Raw genomic sequence first — 27,733 nt, forward strand, 5'->3', positions numbered from 1 at the left:
ACAAAAGAGAAGTGCTGAGAACTTTTGAAGTACTTTGCATGCACGGAAAGCATACAAAACACCACTGCAAACAGTTAGAGATCTAAGTAAGAGCAGTACGGTCCAAATCTCAGCATTCCCAAGTACACAGATCCAGGGCGCTCTATTATCACAGCCAGATTCCTACTGCAACTCTTCCTCCCTGTCAGGACACAAACCTCATGCTTTATGTTCCAGCTCTTTGGAACATAAATGTATTGGCTCAAAACAGTCCTCTAGTTTATGTATTCTGAAGTATTAAGTTTCATGTTTATTTGAGCAAATGCAAGTTTTTAATCTTGCATCATGAGTATCATGCTGAAATTTATTGTTGTTATATTACTTACTCAGCAGGTGCTATAAGAGAGAGATTAAAAAATGCTTGAGTGCTGCAGAGTGTAAGCTGAATGCTCTGGCAATACAGCAGTCAATGTGCTGCGTGACTAAAGAAAAACAAAAGCAATGTTCCAGAGACTGAAGTCTGGGATTTTTTTTCTTTTCTGCTTTAAAAAGGTATTTGTGTATTTAAGTTTTGTTGTGAAGGACACTAAATTATTTTAAAGCATTTTGATTGTAGACATCTGCTTTTAAGCTACAAATAAGTGAAAAGATGCAAGTTCATGTCTCATGGCATTGCCTGTACAGCTCAATTTCTTTACAATTAGAAAAAGCATAAATATAGATATAAATGGTTTCAAGTTTACATCATAGCCAACTGACATGATACACATTTAAGGCTGTTAACTGATTACATACATTAATTCCACAAGTAATTTTGCTACATAGTTTTAATGTCACTTCTTTCTTTACTACACTGGTTGATGTTCAGTGCATTTTCTGCTTTTTATAAGTGGCCTACAGGATTTCCTGGAACTTGTGTTTAAACAAGAAATAAAAATAAGCTTATTTTCTGAAGCTCTTGATAGGCATATTATACAGTGGGCTTCGAAATGATATATTGCACTTTTTTTCCACTTACATTACTAGCAATGATTTAGAATACCATTACAATTTATTTCACTATAAATAAGTGAATTTTCATCAGGACTGATTGATTTAGACACATAAAGTATTTGTTAATTCCCTTATTCCATTTACCTAACGCCAAAATCCAGACAGCACAAAAAATTAAGGCTCTTCCTCAGTTAACATTTTGTTTCGGCTGTCCTCCTAAATTGTTTTTTCTTTATAATACATACATTGCTAGCATTCCATGAAAATACACAACTTCACATACACACAAATCAGATAACATAATGAAAAACTTCTGTCCCCTAGTTGCTCTATAAAAGCCAAAGTATAAACATTAACAAGAACATATTTTATACTTCCTAAAAGAAGGCCAATCAATAACATCAGGTATAGGCATGCTATGCATTGTAACAGTATTACAGTCAACTCTGAGGAAAAAAAAACACCTACTTTAACCTCTATTTAGACACTAGTCTGTGGTACAAACCCTCTATATAAACCTGTAATGCATTATACATATATTCAAAGCTAGAGTCCCTTATTTCAGGATTGCTCAAGGCAGATCCTGATGACTTTATTTCTACAAATAATGTCCTCAGTAAGTAAGCAGGATTTAGCTTTAGATACCAGATATATCTTTGGAGGTTCATCTCCTAGCCCTAGAGAACTGCTCTGCCCTCAAAGTAGATTATTTCATAACTTAGAAAAGTTTTAACAGAGGAGATATGGAACATCTTCTGTGAATCTGCCACCAAAATCAGAATACTTCTCTTAACCCTTTGCAAAACAAATGGTGTAGTTTGTTCATAAAACCTCATCTGCTTAATTTTACTCACAGAGAACTACAAGGATAGTGCAACACCTCAAAGATGATTTAACTCATCTGTTAGGCATTCAAACAATGCACAGGGGTTGAAGCAGCTTCCACAAAGAGTACTCCGAGTAATGTAACTATCAAACTGCAGCAAACCCTCTTTGTTTCTTCATAAAAAGCAATCCAGAAAACCCACTTGTTTGGAATCCATGCTCAGCTAACAGTTCTCCTTTAATGACCCAGCCTTTGCTTGTATGACCTCCAGTAGCCCACAGCAGGCAATGACCAAACCAGGAAACATTTGAGCCTGATTCAGTACTGAAGCAGCAACAAGGCTCTTTTAGGAGACTTTGAACCACACCAGTTGGTATACAAGGGTATCATGACCTACAAAAACATGTTCCTATAAAACAACTGGCTTAAAATAGTTCAGCCTATTCAGCTCAAAACCCAGCCTACTCTTCTGTAATGGCCCAAGCTCAATGAAGTTTCACTGTAGTACACTGATGTGGGGTTTGGTTTCTTTTCTGTTTTATTTAGTTTCAGAAGACATGATGGGAAAGGCTGTTAAAACAAAAAAGGACAGGAATGCAATGCCTTTTTTTTTTTTTCCCCATCCAACCACCCCCCAGAAAGTATATGGGGAAAAAATCTTCAATAGAAAAGTAACATGATAGTGTTAACAGCAATTTAGAACCAAAATGGGATTAAAGTGCTGAGACAAGATCTTGAAAGGCTATTTTCCTGATAAGAAGACAATCCATAGAATTTCATATTTTGAACTTGACAGGATGCCCATGGGACATGAAATGAAGAATTATAGGAAACCATAGTACTCACCAGTGAATACCATCCCCACAGAGACTTTTACAGCTGGTTTCAGAATTACAGTAGGAAGGCAGCATTCTCTCCTGTACATCTCTAGGATTATTTCAGAGATGCACAAGGAATTTACTGCTAGTTCTAAATTGCACATGTAGGTATTTTTAAGCTAATAACATAGCAGATAGTGAGGACTAGTGCAGCAACAGAACATTACATTACTGCCCTAGGAAGACTTAGGTTCCATATATCCACAAAAAAGTTCTGTACAGATCAGCTATGCTATAGTTAAAGACCCAAACAAAAATTTATGAACATGTCCACCCACCCAATGAGTACTGCCCACTTCTACTGCTACACAACAGGAAAAAAATCAAGGCATTATATTCTCATCTGCCTGAGCTTAGCTATGATGCAACACCAACTCTTTTGACATCTGTCGAAGTAACACATTCCAGAAGAACAAAGAAGTAACTCATGACAGTGCATTATAAAATAATCAACAGATGCACCAACACACCATTTAAATGAACTACTTTTCTTTGAAAAAGGTTCCAATTAGTTAGGTAAACATATTGTATAGGTGAATTCCTGTCTTCACTGAAGTCAGTGAATATTGGAACAAGGGTCTCTTCCTGATGTTCTATGAGCCCCAAAGCCTGATCATGCAAATATACAAGATGGCTTTAATTTTAGGTCATCTGCATGTACTTATCCAATTAGAATTTGCAGAATCAGGCTCTTAAATATAATTTTTACTGGCATAGTTACAGATTTATACCCAGGTAATGGGTATTAATGGATTAAAAGCAACAAGTTATAACTCACAGTTCATTAACATTTCTTTGACTTCCATAGCAGTAAGAAAACATTAACTTCTTTATCCATGGTAATTACAATTTCCTCCAGATGTGCACATTCCCAGTGTGGTTTCATTCAAATAAAATTCTCACACTTCTGCTCCAGGTATTTTTTTTTCTCAAAATTAAGGCATTACATAAAGGTCAGTAACCAGTGAATAGTGGGGGGGGTTAATTGTATTTCTCTCTGGGAGGCAGAAGGCAGCAATAAATAGACACAATTAGAAAACACATGTTCTTTGCAAGACAAATTTCAGGACTAACACAAGCTGGCAGAAGCACTAACATTCATTTTGAAAGCTGATAGTTCTTCATCCTACAGTGTCTATATGCAGCATTACAAAGTTGATATAAATCAGCTGCGGTGGCTAACTAGTCCTAATACAGCAGGTTACTCATAATTATAAGATATCTCTTAGGCTCTGTAATAACATACATGTCCTTATAGCATGAAGATACATTGTCTCCTGTATATATAACTAATTTTCCTTATCTCTAAAGAACATATAGTTTTAAGGGTTTATAGTAAACGTGAACAGGACAGGTCAAATTCAGGTCACCTTACTGAAGAATTAATCCCCCTGATTTCGATGTGATTTATAAGAAAGTGAAATGAGTGTTACTTGGCTGTGGTACAGCAAGCCAAGAATGATACATCCAAATAAACCGCAAGGAAACAGAATGGAATTACTGAAATTACAGGCTGTAATTACTAAAAACATATTAAGAAGCTACCATGCTTATGTAAAGAAGATAAATGTAATTACTAAAATTATATTTAACCCAGGCATTAACATTAGAATCTTTTGTAAACACTTCCGTGAAGGATTTCATCATTAGTGACCAAGAACTTGGTGCCATGCTGGTTCCAGAAAACACTATTTTCAGCAGTAAGAGACCCCTTAAATCAAATCTCAGGTTTTGGTTCGGAGTCAGTATGTCACCTTGCAGATTGCTAACCTCAGTTACTATAGCAAATGACATTTGCCTTCGTAATCTTCAATCAAATGACCCAAATAACTAATTCTAGCTGGTGTATGAGTCATACTAACCTTCAACTTCACAAAGAAGAGTTGAATATATTTGGTTTTGAGAATATTCAGTCCATTTCTTTTTATGGTATTTTATTTCATAATAACTAACTGAAGTTATTTTAACGTATAATGATGAAACCTGATAAAAATAACATCTCAACTGGTTACACATTCCCAATTAGTAAGCTATAAACAGTGATTTTTATATTCACTAATTAGCATGATGTATGTTCCTGATCACACTTTTGTTAAACTTAGGTGTCAGCTTTTCCATATGTCCCTTCTGGAGGTCTGTAGTACTTTGGGAAAGCCATCAGCTGTATCATGTTGAATGCATACTTTCTGCATTTGACATTCTTCAGCACATTCTCTATGCGGCATCCTTCTCTAGTGAAAGGGGGAAAAAGTACAACTTCATGAAACACAGAATAAATAAATACGCTTTATTTGTTCATTGCAGAGTTTCAGCAACAGTTGAAGTAAAAATAACAAAGATTCAACTTTACATTTCTGTTTTCCACAAGTGATGATACATCTTACAAAATTAAATCCAAGGCCAGGCCCAGTACAGTTATTGCCCTCAGAAACAGGTGATAAGATTTTCCCCCCTCCAATATATTTGCCCTTGAGGTTTTAAAGTTTAGTAAAAATAATTTAAATACTTTAATTATTAATTTGTTCTAATTCCATAAATATATTTGTCTCTTAAACCTTCTCATAGTTTTTTTTCCAAATTGTTTGCTATATATGTTAAGAGTACACATTGCCCTAAAAATGCGTATTCTAGGAATAAGGCATTTTATTAAGTCTGGCCCTAGAGATTTGCAAAGGAAAGTTTCATCTCTGCTTCATTTCTTGTACGTTCAGCTTTGCAATGAAGAAAAAGAAAAATAAAAAAAAGCTTTTCAAACAGCCCAATGCAACACTGCTTTAGAAAGGAATGATGTTTCTTCACATAGAGTACAAAAGTCACAAGTGCCAAAGTGGTGCATCAAGACATAAACAGGACTTTGTTAAAAAGAATATAAAAGTGTCTTGAAAGCAAAAGCAACTAAAGCAACAATTACAAACAGGTGAATTTCATTACAAAACAGAACCTACTCCATTCCATTTAGTTACTTGACAGAAAGTGGTTAGTTGTAGTAAAGTAATAATCGTTTGTTAAACAAAAAAGATCCCATCAGCTAGTAGCAATGAAAAGAATACAGAGAAAGTTAAGTCTCACAAACCACCACCCTGAAATATTGGTCTAGGGGTTAGTTTGTGTTGTGCAAATTCTTTTTTAATCCTCTTATTTTTTTTTGTCAGACTAATTACTCTGGAAAGAGGAGTTCAAGCATTCAGGATTCCACATCTTCTTGTATACAGTGACAGCATTGTAAGCGGGCTTTCTTTGAGCTAATTAAAGTGGGAAAGCTTTACCATAAACAGAAAGAGCAAATCAATTCACTCAATGCATAGTATATTTCTTAAAGTTTAGTAAAAAAAAAAAAACAAAACCATAATACATGTCAGTCATTTCTATCTTAAAGATGAATCCTTGGGGTCTGAGATTGTAGAAATATTACAGCATAATTCCTTTTTCTAAAGTTAGTTTGTTGCTGTTTGTAGAAAAGAAAGGAACACAAGTGAAGTTTATTGATATTTGGCTAATAGCAAAGCAAGACTCAAGATAAGCCACACAACCAGCAAGTGTGAGCTGACAAGCAGCAAGGCGACAGGATAGAAGTGTCGAGAAGTTGGCTTGTTATCAGTTAGACAGCCTGTTTCGGGATCATCCGATTCATTCAGTGCTCCCTGGATTTGTCTGCTGTTAAACAGGGGAAGTTAGGAACAAACAGAACAGCATTTAAACAGCAAAGAAAGCCAACATTAAGTATTTTGACAAAGTGAAACCATATAACCATTTCAATGAAAGAAATTTATGATAAGTACTTCCAATGTACTTATTATGTCTACAGCTGATATGAGCAGCGCGATGACCAGGTGTCTAAGAGGTTATTAAGCCTGCTAGTTGCCTTGGAGTAGTACTCACGATTAACATTAAATAACTTATGAGATGAACTATACTACCACTAAAAAGAACACACACACACCAAACAGAAATGAAATAAGAGAAGTTAAAAAAAAAGTTAAGGAAGCAAAGAGAAAAAGATCATGCATATGTCACGATGCAACACTGACAAAAGACTGTCTCCATGGTGTTTGCAGGCTTTTCAGTCCTGCTTCATTATTTATTAGGAAATATATAGGCAGAAATAGAATGTGCACGTGCTCTTTTTTGAAAGAATTAACAACTATCCTTCAACAGTTTTAAATGACGGTATATTGACTCCTTAAAAAAATCACCAGTGCCGGTGGAAGTCAACAGCAGTTCTTTCTATTTAAAGGCTCACACCTACATTCCTGTAATTACCTTATACCTTTGTCAAGTCAACTCAGCCAGGAACTAATCTGGTCACAGCAAACTTCTACTAAATCACTTGAAGTTGCACAGTCACTGTCCTGTCAGAGCAGCAGGAATTCTTTCAAATCACTGTCAATCTCTTCTATTATAGTCTTGGTAGCTTCTCTGCAAGTAGAATTATGTATAGTTCAACTATACCCTTCAATCCCTCCAAATTTAACTTCATTGGTATATACTCAGGAGTCCTTATTAGTCCTTTGGCCAGTAAGAACTTAGAAGATTTTCACTTTTCTATATACTATGAATATTCTGGGATGAAAAGATAACTCACCATTTTTCCCTGTGGACCTAAGAATAACCACATATACAAATTATGACACAGTGCTTTTTCAGCAGCACATGTCCCAGTTATGCTGATTTTCAAGAAAGAAAATGCTGGCAGACTAGAAAGAGGCTGCAGAACAGTAAAGGTAATATCACACAATGCCAGGTAAAATGAGAAGGGTACATCAAGACAGCAGCTATCACTTCATGTTACAGAAAGCCTGCCCTTCTGACCTGCATGTTAAAAGGCAATGTTGAGTTTTCTGAGCTTGGATAGCAAGAAAGGTGCAAGAACTGCATTTACAGTATTTTAGACAAAATTCTTTCAGAAACTGTCAAGGAACTGTTTGATATGCTGACTTTGTCAACACTGTGGCTTATACCAAAAGAAATAACTCTGTGTTCAGACCAACCCAGTTAATACACAGTCTCCCACAGCATCCTCACAGCTAAATTGAGGAAGTGTGGTCCGGATGATCAGGTAGTGAGGTGGACTGTGAACTGGCTGAAGGAGAGAAGCCAGAGAGTTGTAGTCTATGGGGCGGAGTCTAGTTGGAGGCCTGTAACTAATGGAGTGCCTCAAGGGTCAGTACTGGGACAGGTATTATTTAATATATTCATCAATGATTTAGATGAGGGAATTGAGTGTACTATCAGCAAGTTTGCTGATGACACTAAGCTGGGAGGAGTGGCTGACACCCCAGAAGGCTGCGCTGCCATCCAGCGAGACCTGGACAGGCTGGAGAGTTGGGCAGGGAATAACTTGATGAAGTATAACAAGGGAAAGTGCAGAGTCCTGAATCTGGGCAGGAACAACCCCAGGTTCCAGTATAGGTTGGGAAACGACCTGTTTAGAGAGCAGTGTAGGGGAGAGGGACCTGGGGGTCCTAGTGGACGACAGGATGACCATGAGCCAACACTGTGCCCTTGTGGCCAAGAAGGCCAATGGCATCCTGGGGTGTATTAGAAGGGCGGTGGTTAGTAGGTCCAGAGAGGTCCTCCTTCCCCTCTACTCTGCCCTGGTGAGACCCCATCTGGAATATTGTGTCCAGTTCTGGGCCCCTCAGTTCAAGAAGGACAGGGAGCTGCTGGAGAGAGTCCAGCGCAGGGCAACGAAGATGATTAAGGGAGTGGAGCATCTCCCTTATGAGGAAACACTGAGGGAGCTGGGTCTCTATAGTTTGGAGAAGAGGAGACTGAGGGGTGACCTTATTAGTGTCTATAAATATATAAAGGGGGAGTGTCACGAGGATGGAGCCAGGCTCTACTCAGTGGCGAACAATGATAGGACAAGGGGTAATGGGTACAAACTGGAACACAAGAGGTTCCACTTAAACTTGAGAAGAAACTTCTTCTCGGTGAGGATGACGGAACACTGGAACAGGCTGCCCAGGGAGGTTGTGGAGTCTCCTTCCCTGGAGACATTCAAAACCTGCCTGGACACATTCCTGTGTAACATTATCTAGGTGTTCCTGCTCCGGCCGGGGGATTGGACTAGATGATCTTTCGAGGTCCCTTCCAATCTCTAGCATACTGTGTGATACTGCGTGTAATACCTTTTTCCTGTGGTCCACCCCCAGAACTTACTTCCTCTTCTGCTCACAGTGATAACATTTGGGATCAGCTGAGGACTAACTGCATTGCTCTTTGTTAATTTTCTCCTTTATCATGTATCTTTATATACTTTTAAAAACATTTTGCCTGCTGTTTTTCCTTTTCCCTCCTTAATCTCTCCAGGGTCCCAAAAGTCTGCCTCTTTGACCCTTTTGCACTGTTCTCTCACTCCTTTTCTACTCTTGGAGGTGAGCCTGCTGGTTTCACTTCTCCCCCATCAAGCCCACAATGGAGAGCTCTAGCTCTATCCTCATATTCCTGTCTATTTCTTCCCAGTCACAGAGCCCAGGTGCTTTTGGACTGTCCTTCTTCCCAGTCACAGAGCCCAGGTGCTTTTGGACTGTCTTCCACCACAGACTTCATATGTGCACCTATGGCACAGCAGATACACAGACCAAACTCTTTCCTCTGAAATGATCCACCTAGGCAGCAACAAAGTTCAACAGTCAGTAAGTTTGCACAGCCATGGCATTAGCCACTGTGAGGTAGAGCTTTAGCTTTGCATGCTAACTAACACTTTACTCTGAGCTGGCTGAGTTACACACATTTGCCTCTTCAGGAAGGAACCCTCCTACTTCTGCCATTTGCCTTGCTCTGTTTTGCCCCATGTCTCATTGACAGTGTGACTGTCTTTTATCTATGTTTCTACAAGTCCCATTAGCATCAGTGACATTTATGCAGATGTAATGATGGAAATGCAGATAAAAGCCATTTCTTCTATTATTTCCAACAGAAAAACCTACAGTACATTTGTTCTTTGATATTCTGAAAACAATGATCAGTGTCTTTCAACATAAGTCCTATCTTCCCCCCAGAGAAACCACAGTGAACAGCTGAGGGACAGGGACTTCTGTTCCACAGATTAGTCATATCATTCTATGCAAGATTCAATAAGATATCTTCAAAATAGAGCAAGAGGATCCAACTCCATTGTCAGCTTCCTAAGAACAGGCTGAGCAGAATACCTAAACATGCATTTAATTTAAGAGGAATATTTGATCACAGACAGGTGTCTTGCTAAGCTCTGCTAATACTTTTCAATGCACTGCAGTGACAATGTCTTCTAACACATCTTAAAGCATTCTCTGCAGTGACTAATGTATCTACTTAAAGCGAGGCCCTACACCCAGCTGTCAGCAGCATGACAACGCTGCTTCCCCTGGCTCATCAACACCTGTAGAAGTTTTCCTGCAAACAGCATGAATTCAGCTGGTGCCATGTCAGCTGGATTGATTTGCCTTCTGACTGACACTCAGCACAACCAGAACAGTGACATCTGACCCTGTTATGGTGGAGTAATCGTTTTGGATGGTATAACCATTGTTTTGGATGTTCCTTCCATCACAAACCATACTCTCAACTCACACCAAAGGGAAGGAAGAAGACTCCCAAAATACCCAAGTTTTTATTTTGTACACAAGTACTCAATTTAAAGAGGAACAGTGAAAGCTTCTAAATCCGTAACGCCTAGGGACGTGAACACCTCTCCAGCCTACAGTACTATTTCTATTTATTTACTTTCAAATTGTTCATTTGAGGCTTACAACATAGCACCAATATAACATCATAACAGCCAAGGGTGCTGTAAGTTTAATGATGATATAACCATTTCAGTCTGCCTTCTATCTCACTTGGTATTTTATCATCTTAAACTCCTATTGGGATAATGCTGCATACCTATCAAATGAGGCAAAGGCAAAACAGCAGGTATTCTCTGTTGTTTTTAAATTCAGATGATAAATTGTTTGAACCTCTAAGCAGTGGAGCAGAGATAATGAAAATGATGTGAGGAAAAAAGAAGCCTCTCAAGAGTCCTTATAAAGCTAAGCACACATATGAAGGCATAGTCTGGCTTTTGATTATCAGTCACACTGACATCCCTGAGCAAGGTTTTTGGAGTTGCATTTTATCGCTTTGGGATATATGCTTCTCTTGTTAGAACTTTTTCAGCTCCAGCTACTAATGATACTAGAAATTCTAAAGTGTCCTAAAGCAGTGCTTCAGGTAGAATACATAGGCAGCTCTTCCAGTGCTAGCAGGACTTCAGTCTGAATTCATGTCTTGCAGTACGCATACTTTGGGGAAAGTTTCCTTTATTGCAGACAGACTCAAGCAAGCAGTTTCTGAGCCTGTTGGGTTTTTCTTGTCAAACTCCAGTGCTGACACAGACAAATGGCAAAAGTGAGACGCTTCTCTTTAACCCCATCCAACAACAGCAGCACAAATATTTCTTCAACTAGAAGGGATTGCTAACAGTTCTTAATCTTAAACAATTTTGCTTATTTATTCCTTTTAAGACTATCGCAATCAAGAACTTTCAAGAAAAAAACCTGTAAAGTGTGTTTTCAGCCCTCAGAGACTCTAAACAGAATACTGTCTGCTTGCTTGCTTTTTTTAAAAAAAACAAAACAAAACCCCACAATTTTTTTTGAGTGAAAGCAGCTTAATTTCTACATTACATATGTTACTGTGATTCACTCTAAAGACTTCAGAGAAGAATCAAGTGTTTCAACATGCTGCACTACAGTTCTAGAAGGCAGCCTTAAAGTTTTCAAAGGAGAAAGATGGGATCCTTGTGAACATCTCTTGGCCATCATGTAGATACTGCACTATAATATCTAGAAGAATAAAACATGTTTCAGAAGGCAATAAACAGATCTCAGACTAGTCCTGGAGGACTGCTGAATCACAGCAGAACTCAGATAAAACATATAACAGAATACAGCAACCTTTTATGTTAAGATACAAAGTCAATACAATAAAACCTCCAATAATTTGTTAGAAAATGTTTCTGCATTGTTTGAAAATGGAAGGGAACCATAAGAGACATCTTCTGTATCAACAATCTTTATAATATTTCTTTTTCTGATGCATATTGTTGTCAATAACATACATTTTTTCCCTCAAATCTAAATGGTATTAGATACAGTAAAAGATGCTAGAAATCAATTTTTGCTGGTTATGTGATTCTATAATTTCCACTCTGGTTCAAAACAAACAACTGGCATTACTGAAACTGATGAGCAGTTCAGATCGAAGAATACTGTTCCAGTATTCTTCAAATATGAATCCTGAACTGAATCCAGTCAGGGATTTAAACATATATCAACAATACAAACAACCCAATGTGTTTACCAAATTTTCACCTTAACCCCCTGTTTTTGTTTTACCTTTTGTACTGCAACTTTTTTCCCTATTCTTTTTGTTTTTATCAGTATCCTTTATTTCCCTACTCCTTTTGTCTTCCTTGTTTGGTTATAACACCAAAATGTTCCTTTTCTAACACCATTATTTAGAACATAAAAAGGAGAGCACAAGATATAACATGAGGCCTGTCCACTGAGTTTGGCCAAGCAGCAGGTTCACAACGTAGTCATGATGACATGACACCTAGATCTTGAAAAACAGTCAATATACAGTAATTCAGTTTTTTGTGCTCAAACTATACCACTGTTACTGAGGGTCCTCAGTCTGCCCAGAGGAAAAGATTCCATTTTGAGGAGCTGGCCAGAAACAGCAGGGTACTGGAGGCTCAGCTCTGCTCACATTACAGATTTTCAACACTACTATGAACAGGCCATAATGGTTCAGTGCAGAGCACCAGATTCATAAATACACACTCTTGCAGTAGTACTTAATAAGAGGCTAGGAGACATTTGGTCTTGCACCCACACAAACACATCCAGGAAAACCCAACTGTCTTATGTGATCACACAGATAGACATGAGGACTTGGGAAGGAATGGTGAAGTAAAAAGCCAAATTACACAGCCGCTGTCTTTCAATCTCCAGCGTATGTGTTCTCATTGAAGTCAAACTAATTAAAACTAATTATTAATGTCTGAATTTCCCACCAATTTTTTCAGCTGAGCTGTTTTTGAATATCCAGGGGCAAGTGAGAGAGAGGCATACCCCACATACGCAGGCAAAATTCACAATCTATTAGCTGATTGTATGTACTGTCTAGATTAAGACATTAAACTAATTCTGAGATAAAATTTAGGAAAATATTCATACTTTGGATAAAAGGTACAAAAGCATGTGCTCATCTACTGTTTGCTAAATATGCAATGATAAAACATCAGAACACCATTTGTTTTTTCACATGACTGCAGTTTAGTAACAACAAAAATAGTTCCCAAATTAGGTATTTTGTTACTTACCAAAACTAGACAATATAGTTAAGAGTTTGATTATTGCATGGCATATATTAAACTTCCTAAAATACAGTACACGTTAACCCAGATCTATTCATAATAGACCACACCTGACAGTTTCAGCCCAAGATGGGAAAAAGTCTAAGAGAAGCATTTTGGCTTCCTGTTTGTGAAAGCCATTTTTGTTTCAATATTGTCCTACATTAGAGAAAGTCAAAGAGAAAATGCTGAAATATTAAATGCTAAGTTAAACATTTTTAATTTGTTTAGACAGTATTTCAGACAGATCTGGAAAACAGAAAAATTCCCAGTTTGGTTAATTCTGTCCCAAAATTGTTGGCTCACCACAAAGTAAACCCCCTACTATTTGCCCATGTTACCTTTTAACGTGCCATTAACACTGAAAAATAGATGAGCAACTGCAAGGTTTATATCTAATATGCACAAAAGATGTGCTATTTGATAATATACATCTCCCCCAGTGTTAGTCCAGCACTTCAGAAATCTCATCTGAATGCAGGAGAATTAGTGTCTTCCTTTGTGACCTATACAAGATTCCTCCAAGAATGTTTCTTCCTTCAACATTAAAGAGTAACTACATAGTAAAATAGTAACATTGACAAAATTCATACAGTGAAAATATAATAAAAATAAATGAAACATTCCAGTTAGAATCACAACCCATTTTCCTCACTGCTGTTTTTAAGACACCTAAATTAACAGTTTAAATCCACCCTGAGCAGTTCCGGGCTGCTGAAGCTGAACAGCAAGATCAAGTTCACAGTCTGTATCTCTGTCTCGTTTTTGGCCAAAAGAGATTGCCAACCAGAAGCCCCCACATGGGAATAGTCCCTTGGTCATGCCAACTCCCAAACTGCCCTGAGTTCACCAAACAGCGTGCTAAAATCCACCATAATCATATGTGGAAACATTTAATAATTTCATGACTGAGATCATGTCCTAGAAACATCCCCCAGGGGGTTTTAATTTACAAGTACGGGCAGAGGCTTCAAGTCCTGCAAAGTCATTCTGGTCTTCTTACCAGAGATTAACTTCAGAACTGAAAAGTGATGGGTTCACAGCAGAGATTCTTCTTTACCTGTCAAGCCAGCTGAGTGGTTTTTGAAACATGATTTTCACCTCTATTATTCTCCAAGCAGAGGATTTGCTGTTTCATTCTACTATTTACCAATACTGCTGTGCAGTACTACACATAAATTCTACAAAGGTTTCTCTTTCTGTCAAAAAATATGGTTCTAATAATCTTCCCAGACACTCTTCTATAAAGTATTAGGATTACATATATGGGAAATGTTCACGACAAAATTGCAAAATCTTTCCTGACAGACTTCTCTTGCAAGGTTTGAAATTCAATCCAATGTGCAACCAATATTAAAGCAAATGTGATCTATGTCTTCGTGCAGGAAAAGAACCAAACAAAAAAAACCACAACCAAGCCATAAGATGAATCTGGGGTTTCTTAGAGATCTAAGCAGGTGTGAAATGATGATGACTACAATGTTTGAGTAAGTTCTGAATACACAAGACATTTCCCTGCCATAAGGTTATGGCACTACTATAATTGGCCAGTGAGTCACACTTATTTCCGGTCTGTTTCTGTCATAGCAAGGGAGCTTTATGAAGAATATGATCATATATTCAGCTCACATAGCACAGTGAAACAAACCCATGATAAATTATCTCTTTTATATGTCTAATCAGATTTTAAATGCTTCCTGTTGACCATGAAAAATCTTCATGAATCATCCCTCTTCTTCTGGCAAAGATTTTTTTCTAGCCTTTTTTCCCCCATGGTGAGGACAAGTGACAAAGCTGATTTAAGAGGCAAAAAAGGCTTCTTGTACAACCAAAACAGTCATGCATGAAGAATGATGCTTAAAATCTGATGTTAATTTCTACATGTTCAAATCTATGGGTAGAATGACAGAATTAAAATCAGAGAGAACTGTTGGTTTAAACAGAGGATCACAATCTGTATTGCATTTGTAATTCGGGTCATTTTAAGTGAGGAGGGTGTTGAACAGCAGGAAGTATAAATTTGAATATTGTAATTTACTGTTTTATACCTGCACATTCAGTTTGAGATATACAACAGGAGGAATGTGACTGCTGCTGATTAATGACACCAATTCACCTCATCTCATCATGAGATTAACCAATGTATGAGTCATACAAAAAATCACAGGAAAGATCTGAAAACCACTCTTCCATTTCAAATAAACAATGACAGTTCATTAATTGCTTTCAGCTAACATACTGATACAGGTTTTTTTTAGAAAACATTAGCAGTTTGATACCTGGTCTGTTCTGATCCCAGCCATTCTTCAAGTGCTGATGTCCCTCACAGTACATTTGTGAGGGTGCATTTATGCAAAGGGATTTAGCACATATGTAGAGTCCCCAGTCACAAAATGCACCAAACCCTGATTTTAGCTGGTGGCACTGGTACCAGGAGCAGCACTAATGCAGCGCCCCCACTCACACTAGGTCGACAGCTAAACAGAATTTACCCAAAAACACATAGGCTGGGATGCAGACTGTTGCAATCTGAAGATTGCACTCAACAGTCCTACCAATAAAACACCTTATCTTTTGTTTAGGAAGTTGATTTTAGCCATAACTAAGACAGTTTCATAAAATGCAAACAACATCCTATTCAAATCCCAAATGTGCTGCATTTTCCATCCACTTCCTTCAGAGCAAATGACAGAGCTGGGCTGAAATTCTTATGAAGTGCCTTGAGGGTGGCTGTCATCCCTTCTGGAAACAGGATATATGTAGAGACTTTGAAGAACAAATCCTTTCTATAGGAAATTGAGAGTGGATATGACTGTTTTCTCTTTAATTGTTTTGTTTAAGCATTTAGAAGACAGCCAAAATTGGTTTGGAGCCTGTTCTCAGGCTTTTCTTTCTCAGATACCAAGGAGGAGGACTGAAGCTGAAATATTTTACAAGCTTTTTCTCTTTGTTGTCACTACTCAGGTTTGTAAGGCAATTTTTATGCCAAATGATGCTGCAGGTTCCACATTAAGTTTCAGATAGACTCTCCCAGCTCCCTTCATCGTATCTCAGAAAGTGAATATTAGCATAGACCATCACATTTTAAGCAAAGATAGAACTGCAGTGATAGGGAGAGTGAAGAGATGAAAACCCTGTCCTGGTTTCAAGCTGGGATAGAGTTAATTTTCTTTTTAGTAGCTGGTGCTAAAGTGCTGGGTTTTTGCTTTAGTCTGACCATGACAAACCCATACAGTTTTCCTCCTACAATTTCCAGAAAAGAAATGACCTTTTAAAGACTTGAGATCACTATAGACTGAAGGCTCAATAAACAGTGTATTTACCTCCTGCATCCCAAAGCCTTTGCTAGCAGCAAGGAGTAAGAAAACAAATTATAACACAGGGGCAAATACCTTCCTCTCTATCATACTGCTACATTTTCCTTACTGTTACAAAGAAATGAAGAACATGGCTTGGATCAGTGCAGTCACAGTAATTCAGAGTTTGCCAAAGATGAAAGATACAGCTCTTAGGATATGCTCTATGAACTACATTCAGGACTCCCTGAATGGAAAAAAAGAAGAGTTCACTACACTGCAGTGTCACTTAATGATGAGATAAGTCACTGACAGATGAAAAAAACACAGATTTACTTCTTGACCTGGATTGAACCATCAGACACTACATTTTTTAAATATTTTATTTTATTTTTTTCTGTATGGCAGACTGAGTTATCTCAAACTCGTGATCAGTACAGAGGAAACATTCTCACCAGAATAGTCACTACAATGCTTTGGGAAATGCAGCTTGCAAAAAACTACAGAAATCTGCCAGTTCCTGCAACTTTGAAGTCTCAGGGATAGAGACAATTTAAGAATGAATATCCCCAGATACATCCACAGCAAGCTGCATGTGTAAGTGTAAAGCAGTTCAGAAGTGGGGCTTTCCGCTAATTGCCATCACTTACTACTAAGCAGATAGATACTGTCTTAAAAGTGGTTTTAACTGTGGAAAAAACGGCGTTTTACTATGAAAATTCCAAAACATGTCACATAAAATTAGAAACACCAAAGAGTTTGTGGATAACTTATTCACTTATAATCTACCACTATTTCCTTCTGAAGTAGCAGCAAGCCAGTATCAATGTTTGAGCATTTCCTTCCTTCCCCAGGATAGGACATGGAAGATAGCAGGAGGGTATAAATCTTCCCTCACTCAGATGGTGGATTATACTGCCTACAGTACAATCTATTATGTATGCTGGTAATTTTGCATGCTGGAAGGTAAACATTTTAAGAAACATTTCAGCAAGACACTATCTGATGGTGCTCCCACTTTAGATCAATGTTGCACCAATTTTCCAGAAAATCCCTATCTTTTGAAATAACTTCAGTGCTCCTAGAACACAACACTGAATGAGATTGTGCTGAGGGCAATTTCAGCACCTCTGTTTCACACTCTATAAAAGAATGCAGTTCTCAACCCAGTCAATTCTGAGACATTTTAATCCTGGTATTGCTCATGCTTCTTTTGTCATTAAGAAAAACAGTAACACTTATTCACATGCTTAAAGTGTATGGCTTGAGTAACTGTGAGCCAGAGGCCAGGCGGTCAGACAGAAAAATCTACAGTGCAGCCAAAAAAGCACATAAGTTGTTAATTAGAAACACTTCATCCCCCCCAGATGCCTATTACAATGGCAGGCCTTAAGGAATTCTGCTTCCCTTTTAATTTCTAATAAATGCTAATGCCCTTCAATTATCTTGTTAATGTATCCCACACTAACCACCCTGGGAATGACAGTGCCACTCCAGGCCCAGTGAGATGTGTCAGCATTCACAGCCCTCCCCAGCACTTGCTCACAGCCAATGAACTATAAAAAAGTACCTCCTTCTCCTTGTCTTTTGGTTAATACCGCATTTCTGGGGCCGTTGGACAGCACTTACAGGCTTCTAGTAACTAAACAATTTCCCTTTTTGGCATAGATTTACTGCACTGGTAAGAACACAGCAGAGACCAAAACTTTCAAACTGCTTAAATGATCCTCTGCCATAAGCACAATTACATATGGACAAGCATGCGATGTTCTTTTTTAAAAGATCTCAACCATTTTCATAGTTTAACTCTCAATTAACCTTTACTAAAAACTAGATCAGCTTCACATCATCTCATCAGAGCCCAGCCTACACACAGAAAGGATGCCGGAACCAAGCTTGTCTCATTTTATTAGTATTTAATTTTGTGTTAGTTAAAAGTAAGTTCTGTAATGTGCTATTAATGTGCTGCTAGTGACAGCTGCAATAAAATCAATACAACACAAAAGCTGCATTTAACAGCAGAAGTAAGTTTTAAAAATTACCACTGTCAAGCTACAGGCATCTCTTGTTACCTCATTGATATATACATGGGACAGAGTTTGCTGTGCACTGGTTACATACCACTAAGTTAACAACATCCTTCTCCTCTCGAACAACACGGTTAAAACAGGCAAGCAGTATTTCTTTTATTTAACTCTCACTAGTGCTATTACTAGCCCTATTTTTATTCAGTTTTGCTCTTTGCAGGAACACTTAATGACGGCAGATAGGAGATTCAAACAGAGCTAAAAGCATGTGAGAGGCCAGCAATTCTACTTATCAGTTTATGTACATCAATGCAGAATATTTTGGGGCATGAAATAATACATGACATTTTCCCAGGTACGGTACACAGTAATGAAATACATGTAAAAATACTGTAGAAAATTGAAAACATGATATTGCATCCTAAACTGGATTTTTTTTCAGTGGAAAAAAATGACAATTTTACATTGGCTCAATGATGTTTTCTTGAGTTTAGAATAATTAACCACTGAAGAAGTAACAGGCAACCTGGGGGAAGGAAAGAGTTATCTATGAACATTTTTTTCCCTAAAGAGGAGATACTAATGTTTTTTCTTCCATGTTACAGTGCTTTACGATCTCCAGCCTGTACTTGTGCTGCCACTGCATCACTTACAAAAATGAATCACACAAGCCTCAGATTTTCTTTCCAGCACCATAAATAAGGTCAAACGGGATGGCTAACAACATAATGTTTCAGGCTCGTTTGACTACAGACTATTTTGAATGGACAATCTCGATTTTTTTTCTCTGTAATGGAAATAAAAGGAAAAAAAAAAAGAAGACTTATGAGGAAGCAATTGTCTGGCTTGGGCTATGTTACAATGTGGTACAGAACATTAAGCTCTGCAAGAAGATTAAATGTCTTTTCATTTCTCTTTTGGCATTCCATGCCCAATGGAGTATGGGTAGCAAGTTTAAAGTTTTCATTTTTGCCATAAAAGATCATTTGACTTGTTCCTCTCCACTGTAATATGTATTTCATTTAATAAACCTTGTAATTAAGAAAACCTTACTAAAAAGCACTTTTCTATTCAAGGATTAAAATTCAGAGGGGGTTCATTTAGTTCTATTAGTTTTAACATCTGTGTTTGAAGTTGCAGATAGCTTCAAAAGTAACTGTTGAGGTAATACACTGCTTCATTTACAATGGAAACTGGATGCTTAATGCATTTTGTAATGCAGTAATATCAAAGTTTTAGTATTTGAATAAAGCAGCCCACCGCAATAGCAGGTGTTGGTCCTGTCTGGGAAAAGGTCTTTTGGCTTCTGCTAGCCCAGTGTGGCTATATGGTAATATATAACCACTGATCACAGAGATCACGCCACAGAAAGCCATGTGTTGGAATGTTTGTGACCTCCTCTGTGGGGTGTCTATATTTCTAACCAGTGTCTGTAGGTTTAGATCCTTGGACTTTCCTATAGCTATTGCAGTTTTATTTCAGATAAAGGCTGTTTGTCAGCTGAGTGTATTAAAGATACAGGGCACAAACCAGTATTTTAGGAAAGACATCAATTTCTAAATTCAAAGAATTTGAGGGAGACACTGGCTGTTATCACCACAGCACCCACTGACCTGCACAGCTGGAACTGAAACATGTTTATGAGTTCTCCTTTCCAAATGGTTTTAATTGGTTTGATCATTCTCTGTTTCATAGGATTAGTCTCTTTGTCTTACTAACTCATTATTTCCTACAGTTATCATATCATGATTCTCTTTTCTTCTTTTGGGTATGCATTTTGGTGGGTCTCACTCAAATGTAAGAGCTGAATTCCAGATGTTCTTACTATATTAACTCTAAGGCACGCAAAGCAGAAAATTTCAGGTTTTAATCTGCTCAAGAGACAAACAGTCTCAGAATAGAACCATATCTGGAAAATACCCGTACTGTGTCTGAGTGCTTGGATAAGTACACAGGAGATAATCAAAACCATGAGTGCAAGTTCATTACCACCTCATTTCAAGTTTTACCTTGGAATTAAATTGAGACTAAAATGTGTTTTGTTGTTCCTATTGTGCTGCACAGAGAAAGATTCTTCATGACAGCAGGAAGAATGATTGCCTTTGGAACTGAAAACATCAAATTTGAGATACCTTTTTCACAGAATAACTTAAAAATCAGCTAAGAGTACAAACATCTTTCTAGACTAGTGTGCTATGTGTTTGCTCAGCACCCTCCTACCAACAAACACACATTGCCTGAAAGTGAGAAAAAGTGTCTGATTTGAAAAATGCTGGCACACTCAAGTTTCATTATCCTCCCTGAAACACCAGAAACAATAGCTCTACCGCCTTGTATCAAGTGACTGAATTTTCCCAGCTCTTCTAGCTCAGTAAAATCTTCATCTACAAACAAGTATCTTCATCTGAAGACAGTAAACCTGCAGGGCAACTCAGGACACAAAGGTCTCAAGTCTTTTAGCTGAATTTTAATTGCCAGTCAAGGCATGTAAAACAACCAGAAGCCACAGTGATATAGAAATAAAAGCACTCTAAGAACTGTTCCTTGTCTTGGAAAGAATATCTGTGAAGTTTGTAAGCCATTTTTAAAAATTCTTTTTATGAAGTCACAGAATAAAACAGCAGCATGTGACAAAATGAAATGCACCAACTCCTACGTTTCTACATTTTATCTGACTCTGTGTCTGAGCATGCATGTTATGGGCTATACCACACAGACCAACACACTGAGCAGGCAAAACTCTGCTGTATGCAATGGTGCCTTGTCAAGGCACCTATGAAAGGTGATTTCAGTCCTCTTCAGCCAGAAATATATTTTACTGACTTTTAATCTACTGGATTAAAATTACACAAATTACAGCCAGGCAGACAATAACCTTGGTCACAAAAAACCCCAAACCAACCCTCTTAATACTTCTGTAGAGCACAGTAAGCATGAAGCATAAGGTCATATCCACTCTAAGGGCTTCATGAAACAACGCGATTTTCCCTTCAAGAAAGTGCAGGAGGAAGTGAGTTGCAAGAGGAACACTAGACAGTATCTTACAGAGCTCAGCAAGGCAGGCTAGCAGGGGAAAAACAGTCCTATAGCAGTAAAGTGAATACTCCTCTGCCTGGCAGCACCTCTTGGGCCACTTGCTCTTCACAAAAGTTAAAATAAAGAGCATATTAGTGGCCGGACATGCACGAGCTCACTTTAAGAATGAATTCAAGCAGCATCTTCACATGATGATAATGATGTTAATCTGTGTAACTGAAATGTCAAACTGTATTTAAAGTAATTGTCTACAAATTTGCTGATAATACCATTATAGCAGCAAGTTTTTACAGAGAAAGAGGAAACAGGCAGCAACCTTCTCCCCTAAGCAGCAAGACAGCAAGAAAGCAAGAGAAGACTTTATTCAGTGCGATGTTGAGAAGGACTGTCCACCAGTGCTCAGGCAGTTCATGCACCTGTTTAGCAGAGTCCAGGAGGGAAAGAGGCTTTAACTGTGCAGACAGTCAATATGAACCCAGCCATGTAAGCATGAACCCAAGTAGCAAGAGGGAGTGGGAAAATTATTAATGTGTAGAATAGTGTAGAATTGCTATTGCACATGCAAGTACAGCATCATAACTTCTGTTTAACACAAGCCAGACAATGAGAAAAGTCTCTGTTTATGAAAAGTAGATCCAAATTCAATTTCCAACAAAGGAAAGGACTGTGTGGTCATGAGCAAGTGACGTGACTTTTCATCTTTATCCTGAACAGGATGTGAAAAAGATACACGTGCCTTTCTTTATCTCATCCTCTGCTTGTCAATTATAACCTTTTTGAGTCAAGAACATTTGACATTAAGAACTGTTTGCACATCTGCTCAAATCTCAGCTTTTGACCTACTTCTAAAACATTTACCTAGTGGTTATTATAAGAAAGGCATTTAGTACATATGCAGCTTACCATGTTAGCAGTTGCTATACGGGTGAAAAAGTGAAGAATACAATACAAATAAGAAATGATAAGCAATTAGAAAGTTTCACACTTTCTTCAGGAAACAAACTCATGTTGCAACTTTTTTATGATAAGATCTTAAATGAGAGAGGACATCTTAGAAATACCTAGCAACTTTAACTAACAACATATAAGTAGGACAGAACATATTCTAATTGCACACTGATGACAACAAAAGGTGAAACAGAAAAGGCTGAACATGTCAGTGGTTTTTTAAAAACTCATGAATAAATATTCTAACCAGTTACAACCAATATTATCAAAGCAGATTCTTCTGGAATTCCAGAATCAATTCATAGACCTTTGAGAATGAGATATACTGTAACTGCCTCCCTTTGTCTGATGCTACTTTGATCATTTCAAAACCAACCAATAATGCCTTTGACAGACTGCCAGTTCAGCCATTTTTATTAGCTTCCCTCAGCCATCTTATTACAAACTTAGAACACAGATCATGCCAGTCTTGGTTAAACTAAGTGAGCTAAAACCCCAAACAAACAAAACCCCAAAACAAACCAGATTAAAGGTGCTGATTTTTGTTTCCTGGCTGAAATGTATTTTGAAAAACATTCCAAAACAATCTACTGCGCACACTCCCCTTTTCTGTTTACCACACCACCTCAAGGCAGTCTGCTGGATGCTGCTCAGCAAACCTTTCTGTTGCTGATTACTTTGTAATCTGTAGATGCTCCACTGCCAACAGTTATGAATAAACTAGAAATGGATTTAAATTAAAAAAAAAAAATCAACAACTTCAGAGCAGAAAGGAGTGGTTTTTTTTTTTGTACAAGAACTTTATTTTGGCAAGAACAATATTTTCATCAGACTTATCAGTATACCCAAGACACAAACTATTAATGAGATGATCTTAAAGCAAGACCTTTCTTATAAACATATGACTAATCTGCTCCTTAATCCTTTCTTAAGTATTCTAAAAAAGTTCCTCATATCAATGCTGTTGAGTGGCGTGGGTCTGTGGCTGAGGAGAAAATACTTATTTTTTTAAAGCAAGGTGCAGCTCATTGATCTACTGCTGATAATAATTTGCTGCCTTTTCAGTCTGTCTTCCTATAGAAGCAAACGTTACATGTTAGTGCTTGTTGTGAGGGGAAGGCAGATGCATCTGTGTATTCTTGCAGCCTTTGGGCATGCTAACTGATTTCATTTGAATTCGAGTGAGGGATAAGAAACCTCAAAGATTATTATGTTCTCACCAGTGTAAGGAAATACAGCCAAGTTGCAGAGACACGGTCCGAGTGGGAGGCTGTAGCATGAGACTGAAGCTGCTTACACATTAGGAAACACATATGGTTAATGAGAGGAGTAGAAAGAAATTTCTTATAAATGCCAAACTGGGAAAAACTTCAGTTGGGCCTCAGACAATCATTCCCCAAGAAAGTCTATAAGCCATGAAAGGGTACAGAAAACTTTTATTCACCCTAAAAAGAGACACAAACCTGACCTCATATTCCTTCATGGAGTTACGTTGGTATGGTAGGCTTTATTCCTGCTAGTAACAGTGTTTATATTAAAATTACAGATGTTCAGAATATTTCAAGAGTTATCAAATTACTCCCAAAAGCACTATTTACTCCTTTAAGGAATAAAAAAAAATAACTGATTCAAATAAAGAATGATACCCCTAATACCACAGTACTACGAAATCTGTCACACAAGGCTAAGTAAAGGTTCCAAGTACCACAGGCAGAGGCATCTCTTGCCTTATTAACAGCTGATCTCAGTAGGAGGCTAAGTCATATACCCCAAATATTTCATCCCATGACAGAAGTTACAGGGAACAGTGATTTACTTCTCACCCTCCAACCTCCCCTGTCAATGGGACTTTAACTTGGCTAAGCCTTGCTTGGGATCCCAGGGCCCTGCACAGATAGAAACTCTGCTCTGGCACCTACCTGGGGCAGTACGAGCATCTCCAACAGAGGAGAAAAGCCACTGCTGGAAGACAATCCGCATGTGGCAACAACACCAGGCTGGGGAGAGAAGATAAGCTGGCAGGGAAGTAAGTGCACAGCAGGGCACAAAAACAGCACTGCAGATGCACAGCCAAGTGCCCAGTGATTTTGGCACTAGCTATGTTTGGAGTCACAATACAACTACAGCACCACTAAGCCCCAGGGTTGCAGAAACCACTTTAACTGTTAGAACAGTAGAAGTCAACTGTGGAGTGATTTGGCTGTGCACTTTGGGAGGGCTCCAACCTTTCCTTTGCATTAACTTCCTTATAAACACATACTTCCTATTCATACAGATTATACTAGAGGCTTAGGCTATTAAGAACACAGGTTCCCAGAATTATCTCCCGAATTTATCTCTGAATGATCAAGAGAACAGGATACCAATATAATGCTGCTGGCTCTGTTATTGAGTGTAGCTCCAGACAACTACAGATAACATCATGGAAATAGAAAATCCATAATAAACAGGCCAAATGGAAACTCCTTTGGTCACTCCACTCCTGACAGTTACCACGACTTCTGCTGGCAAGGAAACACTGAGAAACAATGTGCTGCTGCTAGCTATGGCAGTGAAAGAAGTTGCTGTAATGATGAGGACACATTCACGAAATAACATTCACTAAATCAGAGCTGCCTCAGAGAGTAACAACTAGAAACCACTATTAAAATTCACTCCTGAACTGAGCTAAGCAAGGCTATTCTCAGAGGAGTTCTTCAAAATATCACACACCAAGTTGAACGCATTATCATACACTGCAGGACAGAAAGAAACATGGAAATGATCACTGGAAAAGGGAAATAGAGCAGCAGACAGAAGGGGAAAACAACAGCAACAATCACCTGAATAAAAAAAGGCAGGGATCCTATGAAAGAAAACTGGAACAGGGATGCTGGATGAGAACAGATGATGACTATGTGAACAGGGAGTACTCCAAAAGAAACTAAGTTTGATGAAGGAATTAAGGGAGCCTAAACTGAGAGTAAAAATTGACCTCAAAGTGTCTATTACCTGCTTTCTACATTAGCCAACTAATGCTATAGCCTGACATTGCATCATCTTTCTCCTGAAGAAGTGCACAAACTTCTATTACAAAACCACCTTTCTGGAATAGCAGCTAGGTGCCACTCTTTCCCGTGTCCCCTCCAACTTCTCCACAGTCTGTACATGGCTGGGAAGGAAGTCTGTACATGCAGGAAGGAAGTTACATACTCTCCCTGCCCATGTTACATTATTCTGAGAGGAATATTGTTTTAGAGCAGATAAATTCTTGAAGAGATTGGATCCATGATAAATTTAGCCAGCTATTGTATGCTGTTACTACCCGCTTATTTCCTGCTCTCTTCTTATCTAAATTTTAGACTTGGCAGTGTTGCTTTACCCGAGAGATTTAGCTGTACATGGTCAAAGCCATAGTAATGCAGCTGTGGCACATGGAGATTTAACAGGTGATAAATATGCATGGACTTTCCTCACACACTCTCCCAGAAAATCTTAATAGAAGTGAAATATAATAGGAAGAAATCTGGTATTCCTCACTCTGGTGAATAAAATGCATCTAGTTTCTGATTTCAGGTAAGACCTAGTCTTTCACAGGAAGATCTGAATAAGCAATGGCATAAGCATTAAAGCACCCAATGAATGAAGCAATTAATAGTCTTCCATGGATGACTAGAAGAATCTCAAAAGTAAACCCCAAACCATATTTTCAGATAACCTGACTGCTTGCATGCTAGATTTGCCCACCATAGCAGGTGAAGTCCACGAAAACCATGGTCCGATTATGTACAACAAAAGTGACAAACACTTTACATTAGGGGTGCAAATAGTGTAAGCACTTTCCTTTTTTAATTAATCAAGACGCAGAGTCTAAGATCACTGCTGCACTATTAAGGATCCAAACAGACTGTGGTACTATATGGGAAAGCAAATTTATTGGGTAAGGTTTTTTCATTTGGCTGGTTTTGAAAACTAAGTGATCCTAGCATGCACCTGGTAATTAATTACGCACCTTTCTCATTGCCTCTACTGAATAATTAAAACATGCACTGAGAGAGAAGGCATAGTTCAAGTCTCTAGACTCTCATTTGGGTCAAGATAAGGCAAGTACTAATATGGGCTAGATAACAGATCATTTACCCTGTTGATATCTCAGAAGAAGTCAGAGTAGGGTGAGTTTATGATTGGAATTCCTTTAAATCTGGTTCTCCTCTGGAGAACTGTGACATATACATGTGTAAGTCAGAAGGCAAGGACTCCCTTCAGCAAAAAAGGTCACAGGGAATCACAGTTTGTTTCTTGTCACAAAGCTAAAACACAAACATGGCCAGTTTCTTTTTTCATGAAAAAGGATTCTTTTTTTCCCCTGTAATACACTGCAATGCTATGTTAGTATATTTTACTGGTCATCAGTTAAAATTTACTGAGAGGTTCTGAGTCCTCAGGTAGGAAGGTACCCACCTTTCCCACATAATCAATGAAGGAGAAGAAGGTGCATTTCAAGGACTCACCCACCTAAGGCTGGTGTCAAAATGTGGAGGTGATACAGACTACTTACAGGTACTTCCTCCCCTGGACTGACAGGAATACTAAGCATTTACTTCAGAAATTCTGGTTTACAGCCTGCTGAAAAGCTAAGGGGTTTGGTGACATAGCCTGGGTCACAGCTCTAAATATTCCTTGCAAAGAGTGGCAAAGTTTTTTACTGTTGTCCTTGAACACTCCCTTCCTCCCCAGTGAGTAGTCCAATAATATTATTATGGGTTCCAGGGGAAGAGCAACTATAATTACACAATGTTTTCCATTGAGATTCTACTTTCAATTGTTCATTCATTTTGAATGGATTAAATTCAAATTTCAAATGCCATGTAAAGAAGTAAAAAGAATACAGCTTTTTTTTTTTTTTTTTTTTTTTGTGATGGTTACTAGAACCTCTACCCTGAAGAGCAGGAGTTGATATTCTGCACCAAGGTAATAAAGGTATGAGAGATATAACTATTGTAAGAGCCTGCTCCTGCTAGAATCTCAAATCACCTCTTCCTAACAAGGACTTGTTAAAATTCAGCAGGTACACTCTTTGAGGATTTAATTTATGCTGAACGTCTGCCAGGTCAAGGGGTTAGACAAGACTTTTCCTTGCTGTTCTTCTCCATGACAAGTGATGACCGTTGCAACACGAAGCAAAGGCAATGAGGCAGGGGGACTGATGCTCTCCGCTGTTCTCTCTACATTGTTACTGAAGCTATGGACAAGCTCTGGAGAAGACAAAGACACCCACATGCACCACAGAGGAGGAAGGAGCAACCAGAGGGAACTATTCGAGCACTAGTCTGGTGAAAAAAAGGAAGATGAGAACATTCTCATGAGAGAGTTCTCAGGACTCTGAC

At 38.2% G+C, this 27,733-nt stretch overlaps 1 protein-coding gene across 11 annotated transcripts in view; it reads right to left on the reverse strand.

Moving 5' to 3' along the window:
* Positions 1-2,862: 2,862 nt before the first annotated feature.
* The window catches only part of INPP4B (inositol polyphosphate-4-phosphatase type II B), a 311,298-nt gene continuing 286,427 nt past the window's right edge, over positions 2,863-27,733 (reverse strand). For 8 of the 11 annotated variants that reach the window (XM_057419376.1, XM_057419368.1, XM_057419360.1 and 5 more), the window contains one exon: positions 4,950-6,330. In XM_057419376.1, the coding sequence (XP_057275359.1) occupies positions 6,156-6,330 (175 nt within the window). In that variant the 3' untranslated portion in view covers positions 4,950-6,155. Of the gene's footprint in view, positions 4,908-4,949; positions 6,331-27,733 lie in introns of those variants that run through there. The other 3 variants (XM_057419340.1, XM_057419328.1, XM_057419318.1) reach the window with 3 other exon arrangements.

This window comes from Pezoporus wallicus, unplaced genomic scaffold (assembly GCF_028554395.1).
Source record: "Pezoporus wallicus isolate ANWC-B61680 ecotype Strahan unplaced genomic scaffold, APGP_CSIRO_Pwel_v1 contig_6597, whole genome shotgun sequence".
Taxonomy (NCBI): Eukaryota; Metazoa; Chordata; class Aves; order Psittaciformes; family Psittacidae; genus Pezoporus; species Pezoporus wallicus.